The 14,712-nt window shown below is 46.8% G+C and overlaps 2 protein-coding genes and 1 pseudogene across 5 annotated transcripts in view; 1 reads left to right on the top strand and 2 right to left on the bottom strand.

The window, feature by feature from the left end:
- The window catches only part of LOC110521000 (ribonucleoprotein PTB-binding 2), a 130,472-nt gene that overhangs the window by 3,411 nt on the left and 112,349 nt on the right, over window positions 1–14,712 (top strand). For all 4 annotated transcript variants that reach the window (XM_036968785.2, XM_036968784.2, XM_090232007.1 and 1 more), the window contains exon 2: window positions 11,199–11,265. In XM_036968785.2, coding sequence (XP_036824680.2) covers window positions 11,199–11,265 — 67 coding nt within the window. The remainder of the gene's footprint in view (window positions 1–11,198; window positions 11,266–14,712) is intronic.
- LOC149984009 (uncharacterized) lies at window positions 12,209–14,139 on the bottom strand. Its single transcript, XM_090232008.1, has one exon. It carries the CDS (start codon window positions 13,909–13,911, stop codon window positions 13,285–13,287), a length of 627 nt encoding a protein of 208 aa, XP_090088134.1. The 5' UTR covers window positions 13,912–14,139; the 3' UTR covers window positions 12,209–13,284.
- LOC149984010 (uncharacterized) lies at window positions 12,629–13,251 on the bottom strand (annotated as a pseudogene).

Here is a 14,712-nt window from a genome sequence, read left to right as displayed (position 1 = left end):
GGTAAAGAAATTAACCTTTTGTCCTGAATACAACACATAATGGTTGGGGCAAATCCAACACATCACTGAGTACCACTCTTCATATTTTCAAGCATGGTGGTGGCTGCATCATGTAATGGGTATGCTTGTCATCGGCAAGGACTAGGGAGTTTTTTTTAGGATAAGCACAGGCAAAGTCATAGATGAAAACTTGGCCCAGTCTGCTTTCCAACAGACACTGGGACAATAACCTAAAATGCAAGGCCAATTATACACTGAAGTTACTTACCAAGATGACATTAAATGTTACTGAGTGGCCTAGTTACAGTTTTGACTTAAATCGTCTTGAAAATCTATGACAAGATGTGAAAATGGCTGTCTAGCAATGATCAACAACCAACTTAAGAATCTTTTAAAGAAAGATGGGCAAATATTGTAAAATCCAGGGTTGCAATGCTCTTCGAGACTTAAGCAGAAAGACCACGCTAATCACTGCCAAAGGTGATTCTAACATCAATATTATTGTTTTATTTTACATTTTAATTGAAACAAATGTTAGCATTTGTCTTCCACTTTGACATCACAGAGTATTTAGTGTGGATCGTTGTGTGAGCCCGACTAGCTTCATTTGAACGGCATCCTTGTCCAGGGCGGATGGTGTCAGACGAATAACTATGCCGACACTCCTCAGGTCAACGGGAGGGAGGTGGCGAGTGGTGTGGAGGTAGGGAGGAAACAGGTTGAGAGAGGAGATGGATGTTAATGGGTGTGGAGGGTATAGCGGGTTTTCCGTGTCCATTAACCAGGTCTCTCTTGGAAAGTAGATTTCATCTCAGTGAGACTAACCTGGATAAATAAGGTTAAATAGAAAAATATGACAGCGGAATTGGAGCGTCAGGGGTGAGGCATGGGTGGAGGTTTGACTGAAGGGGGGAGGTTGAGGCATCAAACTACCGGCTCACCTCCTGCTATCAGTTAAGCTGTTTAATTATTTAGAGCCTCTCTGGAACAGGTGAGACTCACGCGGCCGGTGTGTGTATGTCACCCTCTCTCTGCCCACCCCTCTCCTGGATGGTACGGATCCGTGTGTCAATAGCAGACAACAGTTCTAAAAATCTGCTCCTCGTAGAACAGGACGTACCCTTCATCACCATCTTGCACACACAAAAAAACCCACACAAATACACAAGGCTGTATACAGACACATTCACCTCCAAAAGTGTTTGCCCCCCTTGATAAAGATGCGCAGAAAGACTGCATAAAAAAATATAATACAAATACTGAGCTATATTGTATGCTCAAAAACAATATCATTTTATAGTAATACATTTGCTCTGAGAAAAATATTTTCAAATTAAGAATATCCAAAAGATCTTGGTGTCAAAATTATTGGCACCCCAATTGTCAATACTTTGTGCACCCTTCCTTTGTGAGGATAATGGCACTTAGCCTTTTTCTATAAGGTTTAATGAGATTGGAGAGCACATTGGGAGGGATCTTAGGCCATTCTTCCATACAGACTCTTTCCTTATTCTTGATATTCTTCGGTCTGCACTTATGGACTTCAAACCACAGAGACTGAGATGACCATTGCAACATCTTTGTGGTCAGTTAACCATTTCTTTGTGGATTCTGATGTGTGCTTGGGGTCATTGTCTTGCTGGAAGATCCACTTGTGGCCAAGTTGCAGCCTCCTGACAGAGGCAGACAGTTTTTTTTTGGGGGGGGGGGCTAAAAAGTCCTTGTACTTGGTAGAATTCATGATGCCGTTGACTTTAAGGGCCCCAGGAACAGTGGAAGCACAACAGCCCCATAACATCAAAGATCCACCACCATATTTTACAGTAGGTGTGAGGTTATTTTCTGCATATGCGTTCTTCTTTCGAGGCCAAACCCATCACTGATGTACGTGGCCAAAGAGCTCTATTTTATTCTCATCTGACCATAGCACCTGGTTGGTTGTTGGTTGCTCTCAATAAAGGCTTTTTCATGGCAACCATTCCAAATAGCCTATTGGCATGGATGTGGTGTCAAATTGTAGATTTGGCAACTTGGTTACCCTAAGATGCAACTAAGTTCTGTGGCTCTTGGACATTTCTTGCCTCCCGAACCATCTTCCCTACTGTGCGTGGGGACAAGATACTCTTGGGTCCTGTACAAAGCAAGTTTACCACTGTTCCAGTGGTTTTAAACTTCTTAATGGTTGTCCTAATAGTGGTAAATGATATATTTGGTTTTGCCTGATGCCTGATTTATGAAGGTCAACAACCATTTGTCTCTTTTAATTTGTGAGTTCTTTGCCTTTCCCAATGGTGATGGATGACAAACAGATTTTAAATGGGTGTTACCTCGTTTTTATACCCTAGTGAAACAGGAAGCCATGGAAGGCTGCAATACGGTTCCTTAAAATGAGATTAACTTAAAGTTGAATGTTAATGCAGATTTTATTGTATTTTATTTACAAGAATCTTTAGGTGTGGCAATTTTGACATGAATCTTCTGATATTTAAAAAAACAACTTGTTATTAAACAATCTCTTTCTCTTAGCAATTGTATTGGTATAAAATAATATTTTCACATTTTTGGGAGCATACAATAACTTGGTATTTGTTTTATACAGTCTTTTTTTGCTCAGCGTTTATCAAGGTTTGAATAGATCATTATTTGTATTGATATAATGGTATCCCCCCCTCCCTGAGTAGCTCCCTAAGGGGACTGTAATAGCTGACAAGACAGCTGAGTGGTGCAGCCTGCCTGACTACCTGACTCTGAGCCTGGGTGGAGGAGCTATCTGCCTGGCTGACTGGTGTAGAGCTAGCTGCCTGCGGAGGGGTGGTCATTAGAGCAGCATGATGCCTGGTTACACACTGTGGAGCACAGTCTCTATTCACAGTTACAGTCCCTCGTTTATCACACGCTCACAGATTATTACACTGTTATTATCAGAGCTGGTCCAGAATAATTGCCTTGAGAAGCATTGAGAGGAAAGGACTCCTGGCAACTTAAAGTGGAACATGTTGCGTTCACAGTAGCCTATGACATTTCATACTGTATACAGCAATTCCACTGAAATGTGAACATTTTGTGTTGCGTTTACAACAGCATATCCATGTAGTACTATTTCTCACCTCCATGTCCCTATCTCCCTCTCTGTTCAACACTCCGCTCTCCCCTGATGAAAGTCAAACCTAAACACTGTTGACAGTGAATAAACAGTAGTCTCGTATTACCAGACTGATTACCCCTGCAATAAACAGAGCAGGGACAGAGCCTGTAGAGAGAGAGAGAGAGAGACCGGGAGAGGGGAGTGGAGGGGGAGAGAGACCAAGAGGAGAGAGAGTGGAGGGGGGGAGAGAGACCAAGTAGAGAGAGAGTGGAGGGGGAGAGACAGAGAGAGTGGAGTGGAGGGAGAGAATGAGAGAGGGGAGTGGAGGGAGGGAGAGACCAAGAGGAGAGAGAGTGGAGGGGGAGAGACAGAGGAGAGAGAGTGAAGTGGAGGGAGAGAGAGACCGAGAGAGGGGAGTTGAGAGAGTGAAGTGGAGGGAGAGGAGAGAGAGTGAAGTGGAGGGAGAGAGTGACCGAGTGGAGAGGGAGAGAGAGAGAGAGAGAGAGAGAGAGAGAGAGAGAGAGAGTGGAGGGAGTAAAGGGAGAGAGAGACGGAGTTTGCTGCCTACTGCCTGCTTCTGGCCTACTGCTAGCCAATATAGTGGAGCCGGTGGCGGAGAGAGCGGAGCAAGAAGGAGCAGCCTCCCTACCTGCTGTCTGCTTCCTGCTGCTGCCTGTTTACCAGAGCCCATCCCTCTGTCTGTCATGCGATCTCTTTGCCTGTTTGTCTCAGGCACTGACTCAGAAGCTGTTATTGCGACTCACTCCCTGGTGGGAGCATATCATTGTAGTCCAATTCTGTGTTCATTCTCCTTTTCAAGCTTATATTTTCCTGGAAGCTGGGACTGACACTTAAAACCACCATAGTTATTGTGCATTCTGACTGAAACACCTGGGGCACACCACGTGACATGTTACCATCTATTTCCCCACAGGTATCCTTAGACTTTGTGTGCTTCTGCACCTGCATTGCTTGCTCTTTGGGGTTTTAGGCTGGGTGTTGGTATAGCATGTTGTGAGAACTGCTGATGTTAGAAAAAAAAGGGCTTCATAATAAGCGTTTGAATCAAATCACACGTATTTATATAGCCCTTCTTACATCAGCTGATGTCTCAGAGTGCTGTACAGAAACCCAGCCTAAAACCCACAAACAGCAAGCAATGCAGGTGTAGAAGCACGGTGGCTAGGAAAAACTCCCTAGAAAGGCCGGAACCTAGGAAGAAACCTAGAGAGGAACCAGGCTATGAGAGATGGCCAGTCCTCTTCTGGCTGTGCCGGGTGGAGATTATAACAGAACATGGCCAAGATGTTCAAATGTTCATAAATGACCAGCAGGGTCAAATAATAATAGGCATTATTACTGATTGATTGATTGATTGACTTTGTAAACCTGTCAACCTTCAGAAACCTGTATTTCCAATCATTCACAGAGCAGTTTGAGCTGTTAAGGAATGGAATTGCGTATGGTACTAAAGCTGCACATTTCGAAAAAGTCATTTTACTTATGTAGCACAAACCATGTCATTCTGTTATCTAATATCTTATGTAAATTAGAAGTGGCTGTTATGAGTTGTAGCGGCAATGCACTTAAAAAGATTTGTAAGGTACTAACATATCATTATAGCTTTGCCCTTGGAAGCCCATTGTAACCTCTGTGGCTGGGTTAGCTTTTTATCTGTGAGGAGGTTTTGCTGGTGGCAGCTCTCTGTATATCCCAGTCAGTGTGGCGATTTTGCTGGTGCCATGATATGTGACGAGCCTCTGCCGTGCTGCTGTGTGGTGTGCTGCTGAGGCGGCAGAGTGCCGCTGTGCCCCCACCTGAGTCCTGAGCTCCAGGGACACACAGAGACAGGGGGGGGTCAGGTGAGGTGACCCCTGAGAGGATAAAGGAGAGGACAGCGTGAGACATGGATGGAGAGAGGAAGAGAGTGTTAGAAAGGGAGTGAGGGAGAGAATAGGTCAGAGAAGGAGAGAGGGAGATCTGATTGTGAGTCCATGTGCATGTTCTTGTTCTCTCTGGACTCCGTGGGTACTGTAACACTGCATGAAAATGTCATCAGATAGACGAGTAGCAGAGGAAAAGAGGGGGATGAGGAGGAGACTGTTCAGCTTTTTGTGTGTGTGTGTGTGTGTGATCTGTGCTATGCTGTAGTGAGCCACCTGTCAAGACACTCCCATAGAGGAAGTCACTGGGGACAGTACAGGGAACAGGAGGTCAGAGTGGAATATGGGGACACACTCAGTCGTGGCATGGTCATTTACCACATACAGTGGAAGTAATACCTATATTATAATATTGTATGAAAGTCCCGCCTACTTCCTGGATAGTGTCCCACACTGTTTTTTTGAATGGCATTCAAGATTATATTATCAAATTCATGAAAAGCCAGTAATTTAAGATATACGTAAAATTATATATTTTCTGTGGTTTCAGTTACTTCTACCCAATGCCTTCGAAAACCTTCATGAAATGCATCACGTAGAAGGAAATTTTATCCACAAATACGAATAGAATTGAACATATACAGTGCCTTCGGACAGTATTCAGACCCCTTCACTTTTTCCTGATTTTGTTACGTTATAGCCTCATTGTCACACCCTGATCTTTCACCTGTCTTTGTGCTTGTCTCCACCCCCTTCCAGGTGTCGCCCATCTTCCTCATTATCCCCTGTGTATTTATACCTGTGTTCTGTTTGTTTGTTGCCAGTTCGTTTTGTTTCATCAAGCCTACCAACGTTTTGTCCCGTGCGCCTTTCTGTCACTAGTTCCTGTTTTCTAGATTTCCCGTTTTTTGACATTCTGCCTGCCCTGACCCTGACCCTGAGCCTGCCGTTCTGTACCTTGTCACAACACCCTGGATTACTGACCTCTGCCTACCCTGACCCTGAGCCTGCCTGCCGTTCTGTACCTTGTCACAACACCCTGGATTACTGACCTCTGCCTGCCCTGACCCTGAGCCTGCTGTTCTGTACCTTGTCACAACACCCTGGATTACAGACCTCTGCCTGCCCTGACCCTGAGCCTGCCTGCCGTTCTGTACCTTGTCACAACACCCTGGATTGCTGACCTCTGCCTGCCCTGACCCTGAGCCTGCCTACCGTTCTGTACCTTGTCACAACACCCTGGATTACTGACCTCTGCCTGCCCTGACCCTGAGCCTGCCTGCCGTTCTGTACCTTGTCACAACACCCTGGATTACTGACCTCTGCCTGCCCTGACCCTGAGCCTGCCTGCCGTTCTGTACCTTGTCACAACACCCTGGATTACTGACCTCTGCCTGCCCTGACCCTGAGCCTGCCTGCCGTTCTGTACCTTGTCACAACACCCTGGATTACTGACCTCTGCCTGCCCTGACCCTGAGCCTGCCTGCCGTCCTGTACCTTGTCACAACACCCTGGATTACTGACCTCTGCCTGCCCTGACCCTGAGCCTGCCTGCCGTTCTGTACCTTGTCACAACACCCTGGATTACTGACCTCTGCCTGCCCTGACCCTGAGCCTGCCTGTCGTTCTGTACCTTGTCACAACACCCTGGATTGCTGACCTCTGCCTGCCCTGACCCTGAGCCTGCCTGCCGTTCTGTACTTTCGGACTCTGCTCTGGACTACTGACCTCTGCCTGCCCTTGACCTGTCATTTGTCTGCTCCCCCCTAATAAACTTGAGTTATTTCTAAACAGTCTGCATCTGGGTCTTCTCCTGAGCCTTGACACTTATTCTAAAATGGATTAAATATCTTTTTTTTTTCTCAGCAACCTACACAAAAAGGACAAAGTGAAAACAGGTTTTAAGAAATTTTTGCTAATTTATTAAAAATAAAAACATTTCTGCATTATTGATGGTCCCCAAGAACACACTGGCCTCCATCATTCTTAATTGTAAGATGTTTGGAACCACCAAGACTCTTCCTATAGCTGGCTGTTCGGCCAAACTGAGCAATAGGGGGAGAAAGGCCTTGGTCATGGTCAGGGAGGTGACCAAGAACCTGATGGTCACTCTGACAGAGCTCTAGAGTTCCTCTGTGGAGATGGGAGAACCTTCCAGAAGGACAACTATCTCTACAGCACTTCACCAATCAGGCCTTTATGGTAGAGTGGCCAGAAGGAAGCCTCTCCTCAGGAAAAGGCAAATGACAGCCCACCAAAAGGCACATAAAGACTCTCAGACCATGTGAAACAAGATTCTCTGGTCTGATCAAACCAAGATTGAACTCTTTGGCCTGAATGCCAAGTGCCACGTCTGGAGGAAAACTGGCACCATCCCTACGGTGAAGCATGGTGGTGGCAGCATCATGCTGCGGGGATGATTTTCAGCGGCAGGTACTGGGAGACTAGTCAAGACCGAGGGAAAGATGAACGGAGCAGGGCCTCCTGAGTGGCGCAGTGGTCTAAGGCACTGCATCACAGTGCTAGCTGTGCCACTAGAGATACTGGGTTCGTGACGGGGAGACCCATGGGGCAGCGCACAATTGTCCAACCGTCGTCCACAGCCTGCCCAGACCACCCCTCAAATGATTTTCTAGGCCGATTTACATTTGAATGACTGGGATTGTGCGCAAGAGAGACAACAAATCCTGACGTGTAGCATGCCTTAATCCATATCTCTGATTATTGGGTGCGGGAAGGGCTTTCGACTCATTATCCTCTGTGGACGGAGACGCATTAGGAGGAGAGGGGGAGGCAGAGGAGGAAAAGAAAGACGGATGGAGATGTAGAGAGAAATGCTCTCTGTGTTGTACACAGTATATCTCACTCTGAATGGAGATGAGTTTAGACAGCTCCCCTCCGTGCCTCGTATGGTAGAGTGAATTAGAGGCTGTGTCCCAAATGGCAACCGGTTCCCTATATAGTGTACTACTTTTGACCAGGGCTCATATAGGGCTCTGCTTAAAAGTAGGTGCTGGGCCCTGGTCAGAATTAATGCACTATGTATTAATTGGGTGCAATTTAGAATGCATTCAGGTATCTTTCCCTCTCAGTAAGAGAAACAGACAGCGTATGTATGAATACCACTGTTTCTTGTTAACTGAGTTAAGTTCTCGCGGTACTATTTAACCTTTGTACTGCAGTGGGCTGAATCAGGGTCACACAGAGCGTTTCTTGGTAGTCTTAAACAAATGTACTTTGAAACAAAAGTATATACCTCACACACATGGTTATCACACACATGGCTTAAACAAAAGAAAACACCTCTACCATGTCAGATATAGAGTTGAAATGTATTCCATTTTCAGTGCATCCCAATATTTCACTTTATATACACTACATGTCCAAAGTATGTGGACGCCCCCTCAAATGAGTGGATTCGGCTATTTCAGCCACACCCATTGCTGACAGGTGTATAAAAATCGAGCACACAGCCATGCAATCTCCATAGACACATTAGCAGTAGCCCGTGTTGAAGTGGTGTAAAGCTTGCCGCCATTGGACTGGAGCAGTCCGACAGACGACTCTGGTTTTGGCGGATGCCAGGAGAATGCTACCTGTCCGAATGCATAGTGCTAACTGTAATGTTTGGTGGGGGAGGAACAATGGTCTGGGGCTGTTTTTCATGGTTCGGGCTAGGCCCCTTAGTTCTGGTGAAGGGAAATCTTAACGCTACAACATAGTGACATTCTAGACGATTCTGTGCTTCTAACTTTGTGGCAACAGTTTAGGGAAGGCTTTTTCCTGTTTCAGCATGACAATTCCCCCGTGCACAAAGCGAGGTCAATACAAAAATGGTTTGTCGAGATCGGTGAGGAAGAACTTGACTTGCCTGCGCAGCGCCCTGAGCTCAAACATCATCAAACACCTTTGGGATGAATTGGAACACCGACTACAAGCCAGGCCTAATCGCCCAACACCAGTGCCCGACCTCACTAATGCTCTTGTGGCTGAATGGAAGCAAGTCCCCGCAGCAATGTTCCAACATCTAGTGGAAAGCCTTCCTAGAAGAGTGGAGGCTGTTATAGCAGCAAAGGTGGGATCAACGCTACATTAATGCCCATGATTTTAGAATGAGATGTTCGACGAGCAGGTGTCCCCATACTCTTTGGCCATGTAGTGTACATCACCGAAGACTGAAATCTAACAAAACCGGTTGACATAAAAACACAGGATTTATGAATTATTATTCATTATGAAAAATTACATTCCACACCTGATGCCACAAGTGGGCAATTTTGGTATTTTTACTGCAGGAAAGGGGTAGCTGCAGGAATACTTTGGTATTTTGTCAACGAGGCCCTTTTTTATCTACTTCACCAGAGTCCGAGGAACTTGTGGATACCATTTTTATGTGTCTGTGTCCCGTATGAAGAAAGTCAGGCGTTGTTTCGCGAGCCAACGCTAACTAGCATTAGAACAATGACTGGACGTCTATGGGTATCCGCTAGCATGCTAGCGACATCCTTTAAACCGCACGCAGAGACATACAAATGGCATCCACGAAGTTCATCTGACTGTGGGGAAGTAGATCAAAGGGCCTCGTTGCCAAAATCCTGAAGTATCCCTTTAATGTCAGACCACTGCCAGCACAGCAGGACACACACACAGGAGTCACAACCAAAGCAGAGAGACACACCGCAGGGACTGGAGTGGGTGGCTGGTAGGCTGATGCTTTGGAACCAACCGACTTTGCTCAAAATGCCACCACCTTTTTAGGTGTAGAAACGCCAGGAACACTCGTCACAGTACGGAGCGGAGCAGCGTAGAAATAGAGTAGCATAGAACAGTACGGCATGGTCTGACACAGCATGCATGTCTAAAGTGCTCTAAAAGTGTCTCAGCGGGGTTCTACAGGATGAGGATGTGGGGCTTCAGAGTGGCTTAATGGAGCTTTGTCAGCAGGCTAGTTCGGCCTCGCTGCCTTTACCCATCTGTGAGCGCCGAGACATACAAGTTTGAGGAAATAGAACGGCTCTGTTTTGATCTCACCCCGGACAGACAAACACAGTGACGCTCACAGTAGTGAGCATTGTGTGCGCTTGGGCTTAAAAGGAGCGAATGGGCGAGAAAGCATACAGAAAGAGGTAGGTAGGGTGAGGGGGAGAGAGAAGAGCAATGGGCTGCTGTGCAGGATGTACAGCTCTCTGCATCTCTCTCTCTCTCATATTGTGTGTGTGGGAGGTGAGTCCGATAGATGACTATCTACCTACGGGACACGTTGCTCTGCTCTCTCTGTACAGTACCCTGGGATGAAGGAGGAGTGGAGAGAGAGCGGGCTGGTTGAAGTGCTTTGATTTCCTCTTACATCCCATAAGAGCTGCTCTTTTTTTTTTTTTAGCTAGGAGTGACCCTGCGTGGGTGTGTGTGGCCTTCCGCGATAAGAGGATGACTCGTAGCGTGGTGTGTGTGTTGGAGCAGAGAGGGTAGCGTTGAGTGAAACGGAAAAGGGAGGTGAAACAATATACGCCTCTTTGATGTTAAAAACAGTCCATCTCCTGCCCGCTTGCATTCTGCTCGGCACCTCCCCAGGCCGCGTTTTTAAAACGAAGTCATGTTTACAGTTCCCCAGAGACCAGCCATACATCTCTCAGGCAGCAGGCAGGCACCACTACCCCCACGGTTCGTGTGGAAGTTTACAGTAACCACTGCACTTTGACCTCTGCCCTCTCCTCTGTCAGATAATGTATGGGTTGGTGGGCAGTATGCTTTCACTGTATGTCGCTCTGGATAGGAGCCTCTGTTAAATGTCTTTTAAATAGAACCATTTTAAATGTGCGGGCGGAAGGGTGTCTGATTTAGTGTCTTAATATTCTGATTCATATGTTTTTGGGGAATGTATCTCCCCTGTGAGTGTAAACTACGTGATCTTGATAAAGAACCCAAAAAGCTGTTCAACTTGAGGATATGTTTGATCTAATTCCCCAATACAAGAGAACGATTACAATAGGGAAACCTTCCATCAAAGACTTCTGAAAAGTATTTCTGAAGGGGGAAAACGCCTCGAAGTGTCCCATCGGGAAACACCGAGACGTTAGTGTGTTCGGTTGTTCCAAAAAAATCCTGCTTTTTATCCCCCCCCCCCCATGTTTAAACTCACCTCTCTCTGTTTCTACCCCATCTCTCTCTCCCTACACCCCTTCCTCCCTCTCTCTCCCTACACCCCTTCCTCCCTCTCTCTCGCTCTGCAGGAGGTCCATGAGATTCTGAGAGAGTACGAGCTCAAGTACTGCTTTGTGGACCGCAACAAAGGGACAGGTAAACCAAAACCACCTCCCACTTCTCCAAACCATCACCATCCTCTTCAGTTCACAGAGCAACCCCACCATGTCTGTCCAGTCACCTTTCCCGGGGAGTCAAGTTAAAGGGGATACCTATACATAGAGGAGAGCGAGAGCCAAACACCCGAAATCGAATACCGTTTTGAAATGCGGATCTGCAAACAGCTGAGATAGCAGAGGGCAACATGTCATGGGGTTGAAGGTATTTAATGGCTGATGAGAGCTTAATGTGAAATGGCCTTATCCACTGTGTGTGTGTGTGTGTGTGTGTGTGTGTTATCCACGGCTCACGTCACACGGTTAATTATTCCAACAGACCGCTGTGTCAAGGGTAGGATGGCTCCTGAAGTAGCAGTAGAAGGAAGGACGTCAGAGACAGTTCTCTATCTTTCCTTACTGCAATTCATTTTCTTAACACAGATCCCTTGGTGATATTTTGACAGCTCCACTTTCCTTCTCTCTCTACTCCTCTCTCTCTTTATTCTCTCTCTTTTGCTCTCTCTCATTCTCTTTCTCACTATTTCACTCCTCTCTCTTTCTCTCTCTACTGTTTCACTTCTCTCTCTCTCTCTCTCTCTCTCATTCTCTTGCTCTCTACTGTCTCTCTCCTCTCTCCTCTCTCTCGCTCTCTCTCTCTCTCTCAAATCAATAGATGTCCATGCTTTAAATAGCTGTAGCTCATTTTAGAGAAGGTAGCTAGTTGCAGAACTTGATGTGTTAGTGGAATTCTAATGACTGCCCTTTTGAATTAAAAGACGGAGACAGAACTATTTTTAATCAAAATCTCAGTTGAAAGTGGGGGAACTTCAAAGAGATTGTCAGGACGAGGGAGAGAGAGCGAGACCAATCAACCTGCACATGTCCTCTACTGTATGCTTGTTGTTATGGTTCAATGTATGGTTATTTTGGCTCTTGGTTATTGTTGTTACTGTTGTCCCGTTGACCATTTTGATTCTTATTATTTTCATATTGTAAATGGCCAAAGTAAGCTTTGACAATATATTGTTACGTCATGCAGAGAGAGAGAGAGAGATTTCTAGTGTGATAACTATCTATCTGGAGATATTCACGTTATAATACCATATCACAGCAGCACAGTAGTGTTATCTCTGAGGCCAGGACCAGTATTGTCAAGATCGGTCATCTTTAACATCAGACACAGTGAGTCAATCACAGCTCCCCCAGAAAGGATCTGACAGCATTTGAACTCTGTCATCAATCTCAGTCTATCACAGAGAGAATCTCTGTAGGTGTGTGTGTGTGTGTTATGGTGTTCCAGAATAGCTGACTGAGGAGTCGGCACACCACAACGTGTTCACCCCAAGCCTGATTAGCAGGTGTTACACTGTAACCTTCCCCATGTCAATCACCATCTCTCCAACCACCAATACCCAGCCACCCCTCTCGCCCCTCCCCAGGCCACACTGTGGGCAATCCTGGAAGACCCCTTGTAGCTTGTGGTGAGAGATGATCTCCTGGAGACTACAGAAAAACTCCTCGTTCTTCTTGCCCGCCTTTCCGAGGGCGTAGCCGCGCGTCTCTTCCGGAAAGCAGATGGGGATGTTATAGACCTTCTGTCTATATAGGACAGCCAGTGTGTAGGGCTGACGGGCGTTCTGGGCTGAACTGTGACGTATCAGGAATGCCCCGTCCTTGTTGATCTGCAGTAAGAAGTCCTCGGCAGTCTTTCTATTGCAGTTTCCAGCGAACCACTCTTTCTCCTGCATGGTGGTCTTCATACCAGGGGGAGAAACTGCTGCAGTAGAGTGTATAACAGGAGGGGGTGGAGGGATTGGTTTGGGTTCCTTTAGTGATGCAGGGAGGGGGGATTTGATGCCCAGGGTGGGTGGGGCCAGTTTGCCAGGGAACATGGAGCGCCTGATATCAGGGGAGGAGCTGTCTTTGCCTCATTGACCAATAGAGAACTAGACTTGGCTCTGGGCACTGGAGGTTTTATGGGCATGGGGGGCTGCTGTCTTGGGTGGGAGGGGCATCCTCATGGGCCCACGAGGAACAGGGGGACAAGCCGCTGTGGCTCTAGATACAGGTCATCACTGTCTACCTGGATCCTAATGAAGGACAGGAAGACATCTGTAGCACGCACTCCAGCAGGTGTATCTCTCTGGTCACTCCCAAAATCAGTTCTTCCTTTGGCCGCCTCTCCTTCCAGTTCTCTGCTGCCAATGACTTCCTCTGCAGGTGGTGGGGGAGAGGCAAACTTCTTAGGAATAGACTTCTTCTCTGGCTTCTCCTTCCTATCTACCTCAGGCGGTTTCTTGGTGTTGGGGTCAATGTAGAACTCCTCAGGGTGAGGCTGCTGTTTCAATGCTTTGCCCATGTGCGCCATCTTGGCTGACCTTGGTGGTGCAGCTGCCTGTCTTTTGGGGAGAACAGGATTGGACCGCTCTGACGTCCTCTCCAAATAGACATTCTCCTCCACATGTCTGGAAGGAACCTTCATCGCGGGTCTCTCACAGGGGGGCGCCTCATATGTGTCCCCATCCTCTTCATCAAACTCATCTTCTGGCCACCTACCATACCCCGCATTGTTCTCTAGCCCTTTGGGTGGCGTTGGAGGCCCACTGTGTAGGTTCCTTAATTTTCCAAAGAAACTCATTGTCATGATTCAGGTGTCTCTCTCTTCTCAAATCATGAGGAAATTAATTTGTTGCTGGCCTCACATGCAAATAGGCTATAGAGAAAGACAAATTGGCATTATTTAAAGTGACTAGTGATCAATTTATTAAAGTGGCCAATGGTTAGAGTCTGTATGTTGACAGCAGCCTCTCCGTGTTAAGGGTGGCTCTTTAACAGTCTGATGGCCTTGAGATAGGTGTTTTTCAGTCTCTCAGTCCCAGCTTTGAAGCACCTGTATTGACCTCGCCTTCTGGATGATAGCGGGGTGAACAGGCAGTCGCTTGGGTGGTTGTTGTCCTTGATGATCTTTTTGATCTTCCTGTGACATCTGGTGCTGTAGGTGTCCTGGAGGGCAGGTAGTTTGCCCCCGGAGATGCGTTATGCAGACCGCACCACCCTCTGGAGATCCTTGCGGTTGTGGGCGGTGCAGTTGCCGTACCAGGCGGTGATACGGTCCGACAGGATTCTCTCAATTGTAAAAGTTTGTGGGTTTTAGGTGACAAGCCAAATTTCTTCAGCCTCCTGAGGTTGAAAAGGCACTGTTGCGCATTCTTCACTACACTGTCTGTATGGATGGACCGTTTCAGTTTGTCCGTGATGTGTACGCTGAGGAACTTAACTTTAGATGTGGATAGGGGGTGCTCCCTCTGCTGTTTCCTGAAGTCCACGATCATCTCCTTTGTTTTGTTGATGTTGAGTGAGAGGTTGTTTTCTTGACACCAGACTCCGAGGGCTCTTACCTCCTCCCTGTACGCTGTCTCATCGTTGTTGGTAATCAGGCCTACTA

The sequence above is a fragment of the Oncorhynchus mykiss genome, chromosome 4, assembly GCF_057628025.1.
Source record: "Oncorhynchus mykiss isolate SJ-2025 chromosome 4, ASM5762802v1, whole genome shotgun sequence".
NCBI classification, from domain to species: domain Eukaryota; kingdom Metazoa; phylum Chordata; class Actinopteri; order Salmoniformes; family Salmonidae; genus Oncorhynchus; species Oncorhynchus mykiss.
Note: the sequence above shows the minus strand (reverse complement) of the source record. Positions and strands in the feature narration are given on the sequence as shown.

Excerpts from the sequence above, each read along its gene's own strand:
- LOC149984009 (XM_090232008.1), bottom strand. The coding sequence starts at position 13,911 with ATGACAATGAGTTTCTTTGGAAAATTAAGGAACCTACACAGTGGGCCT.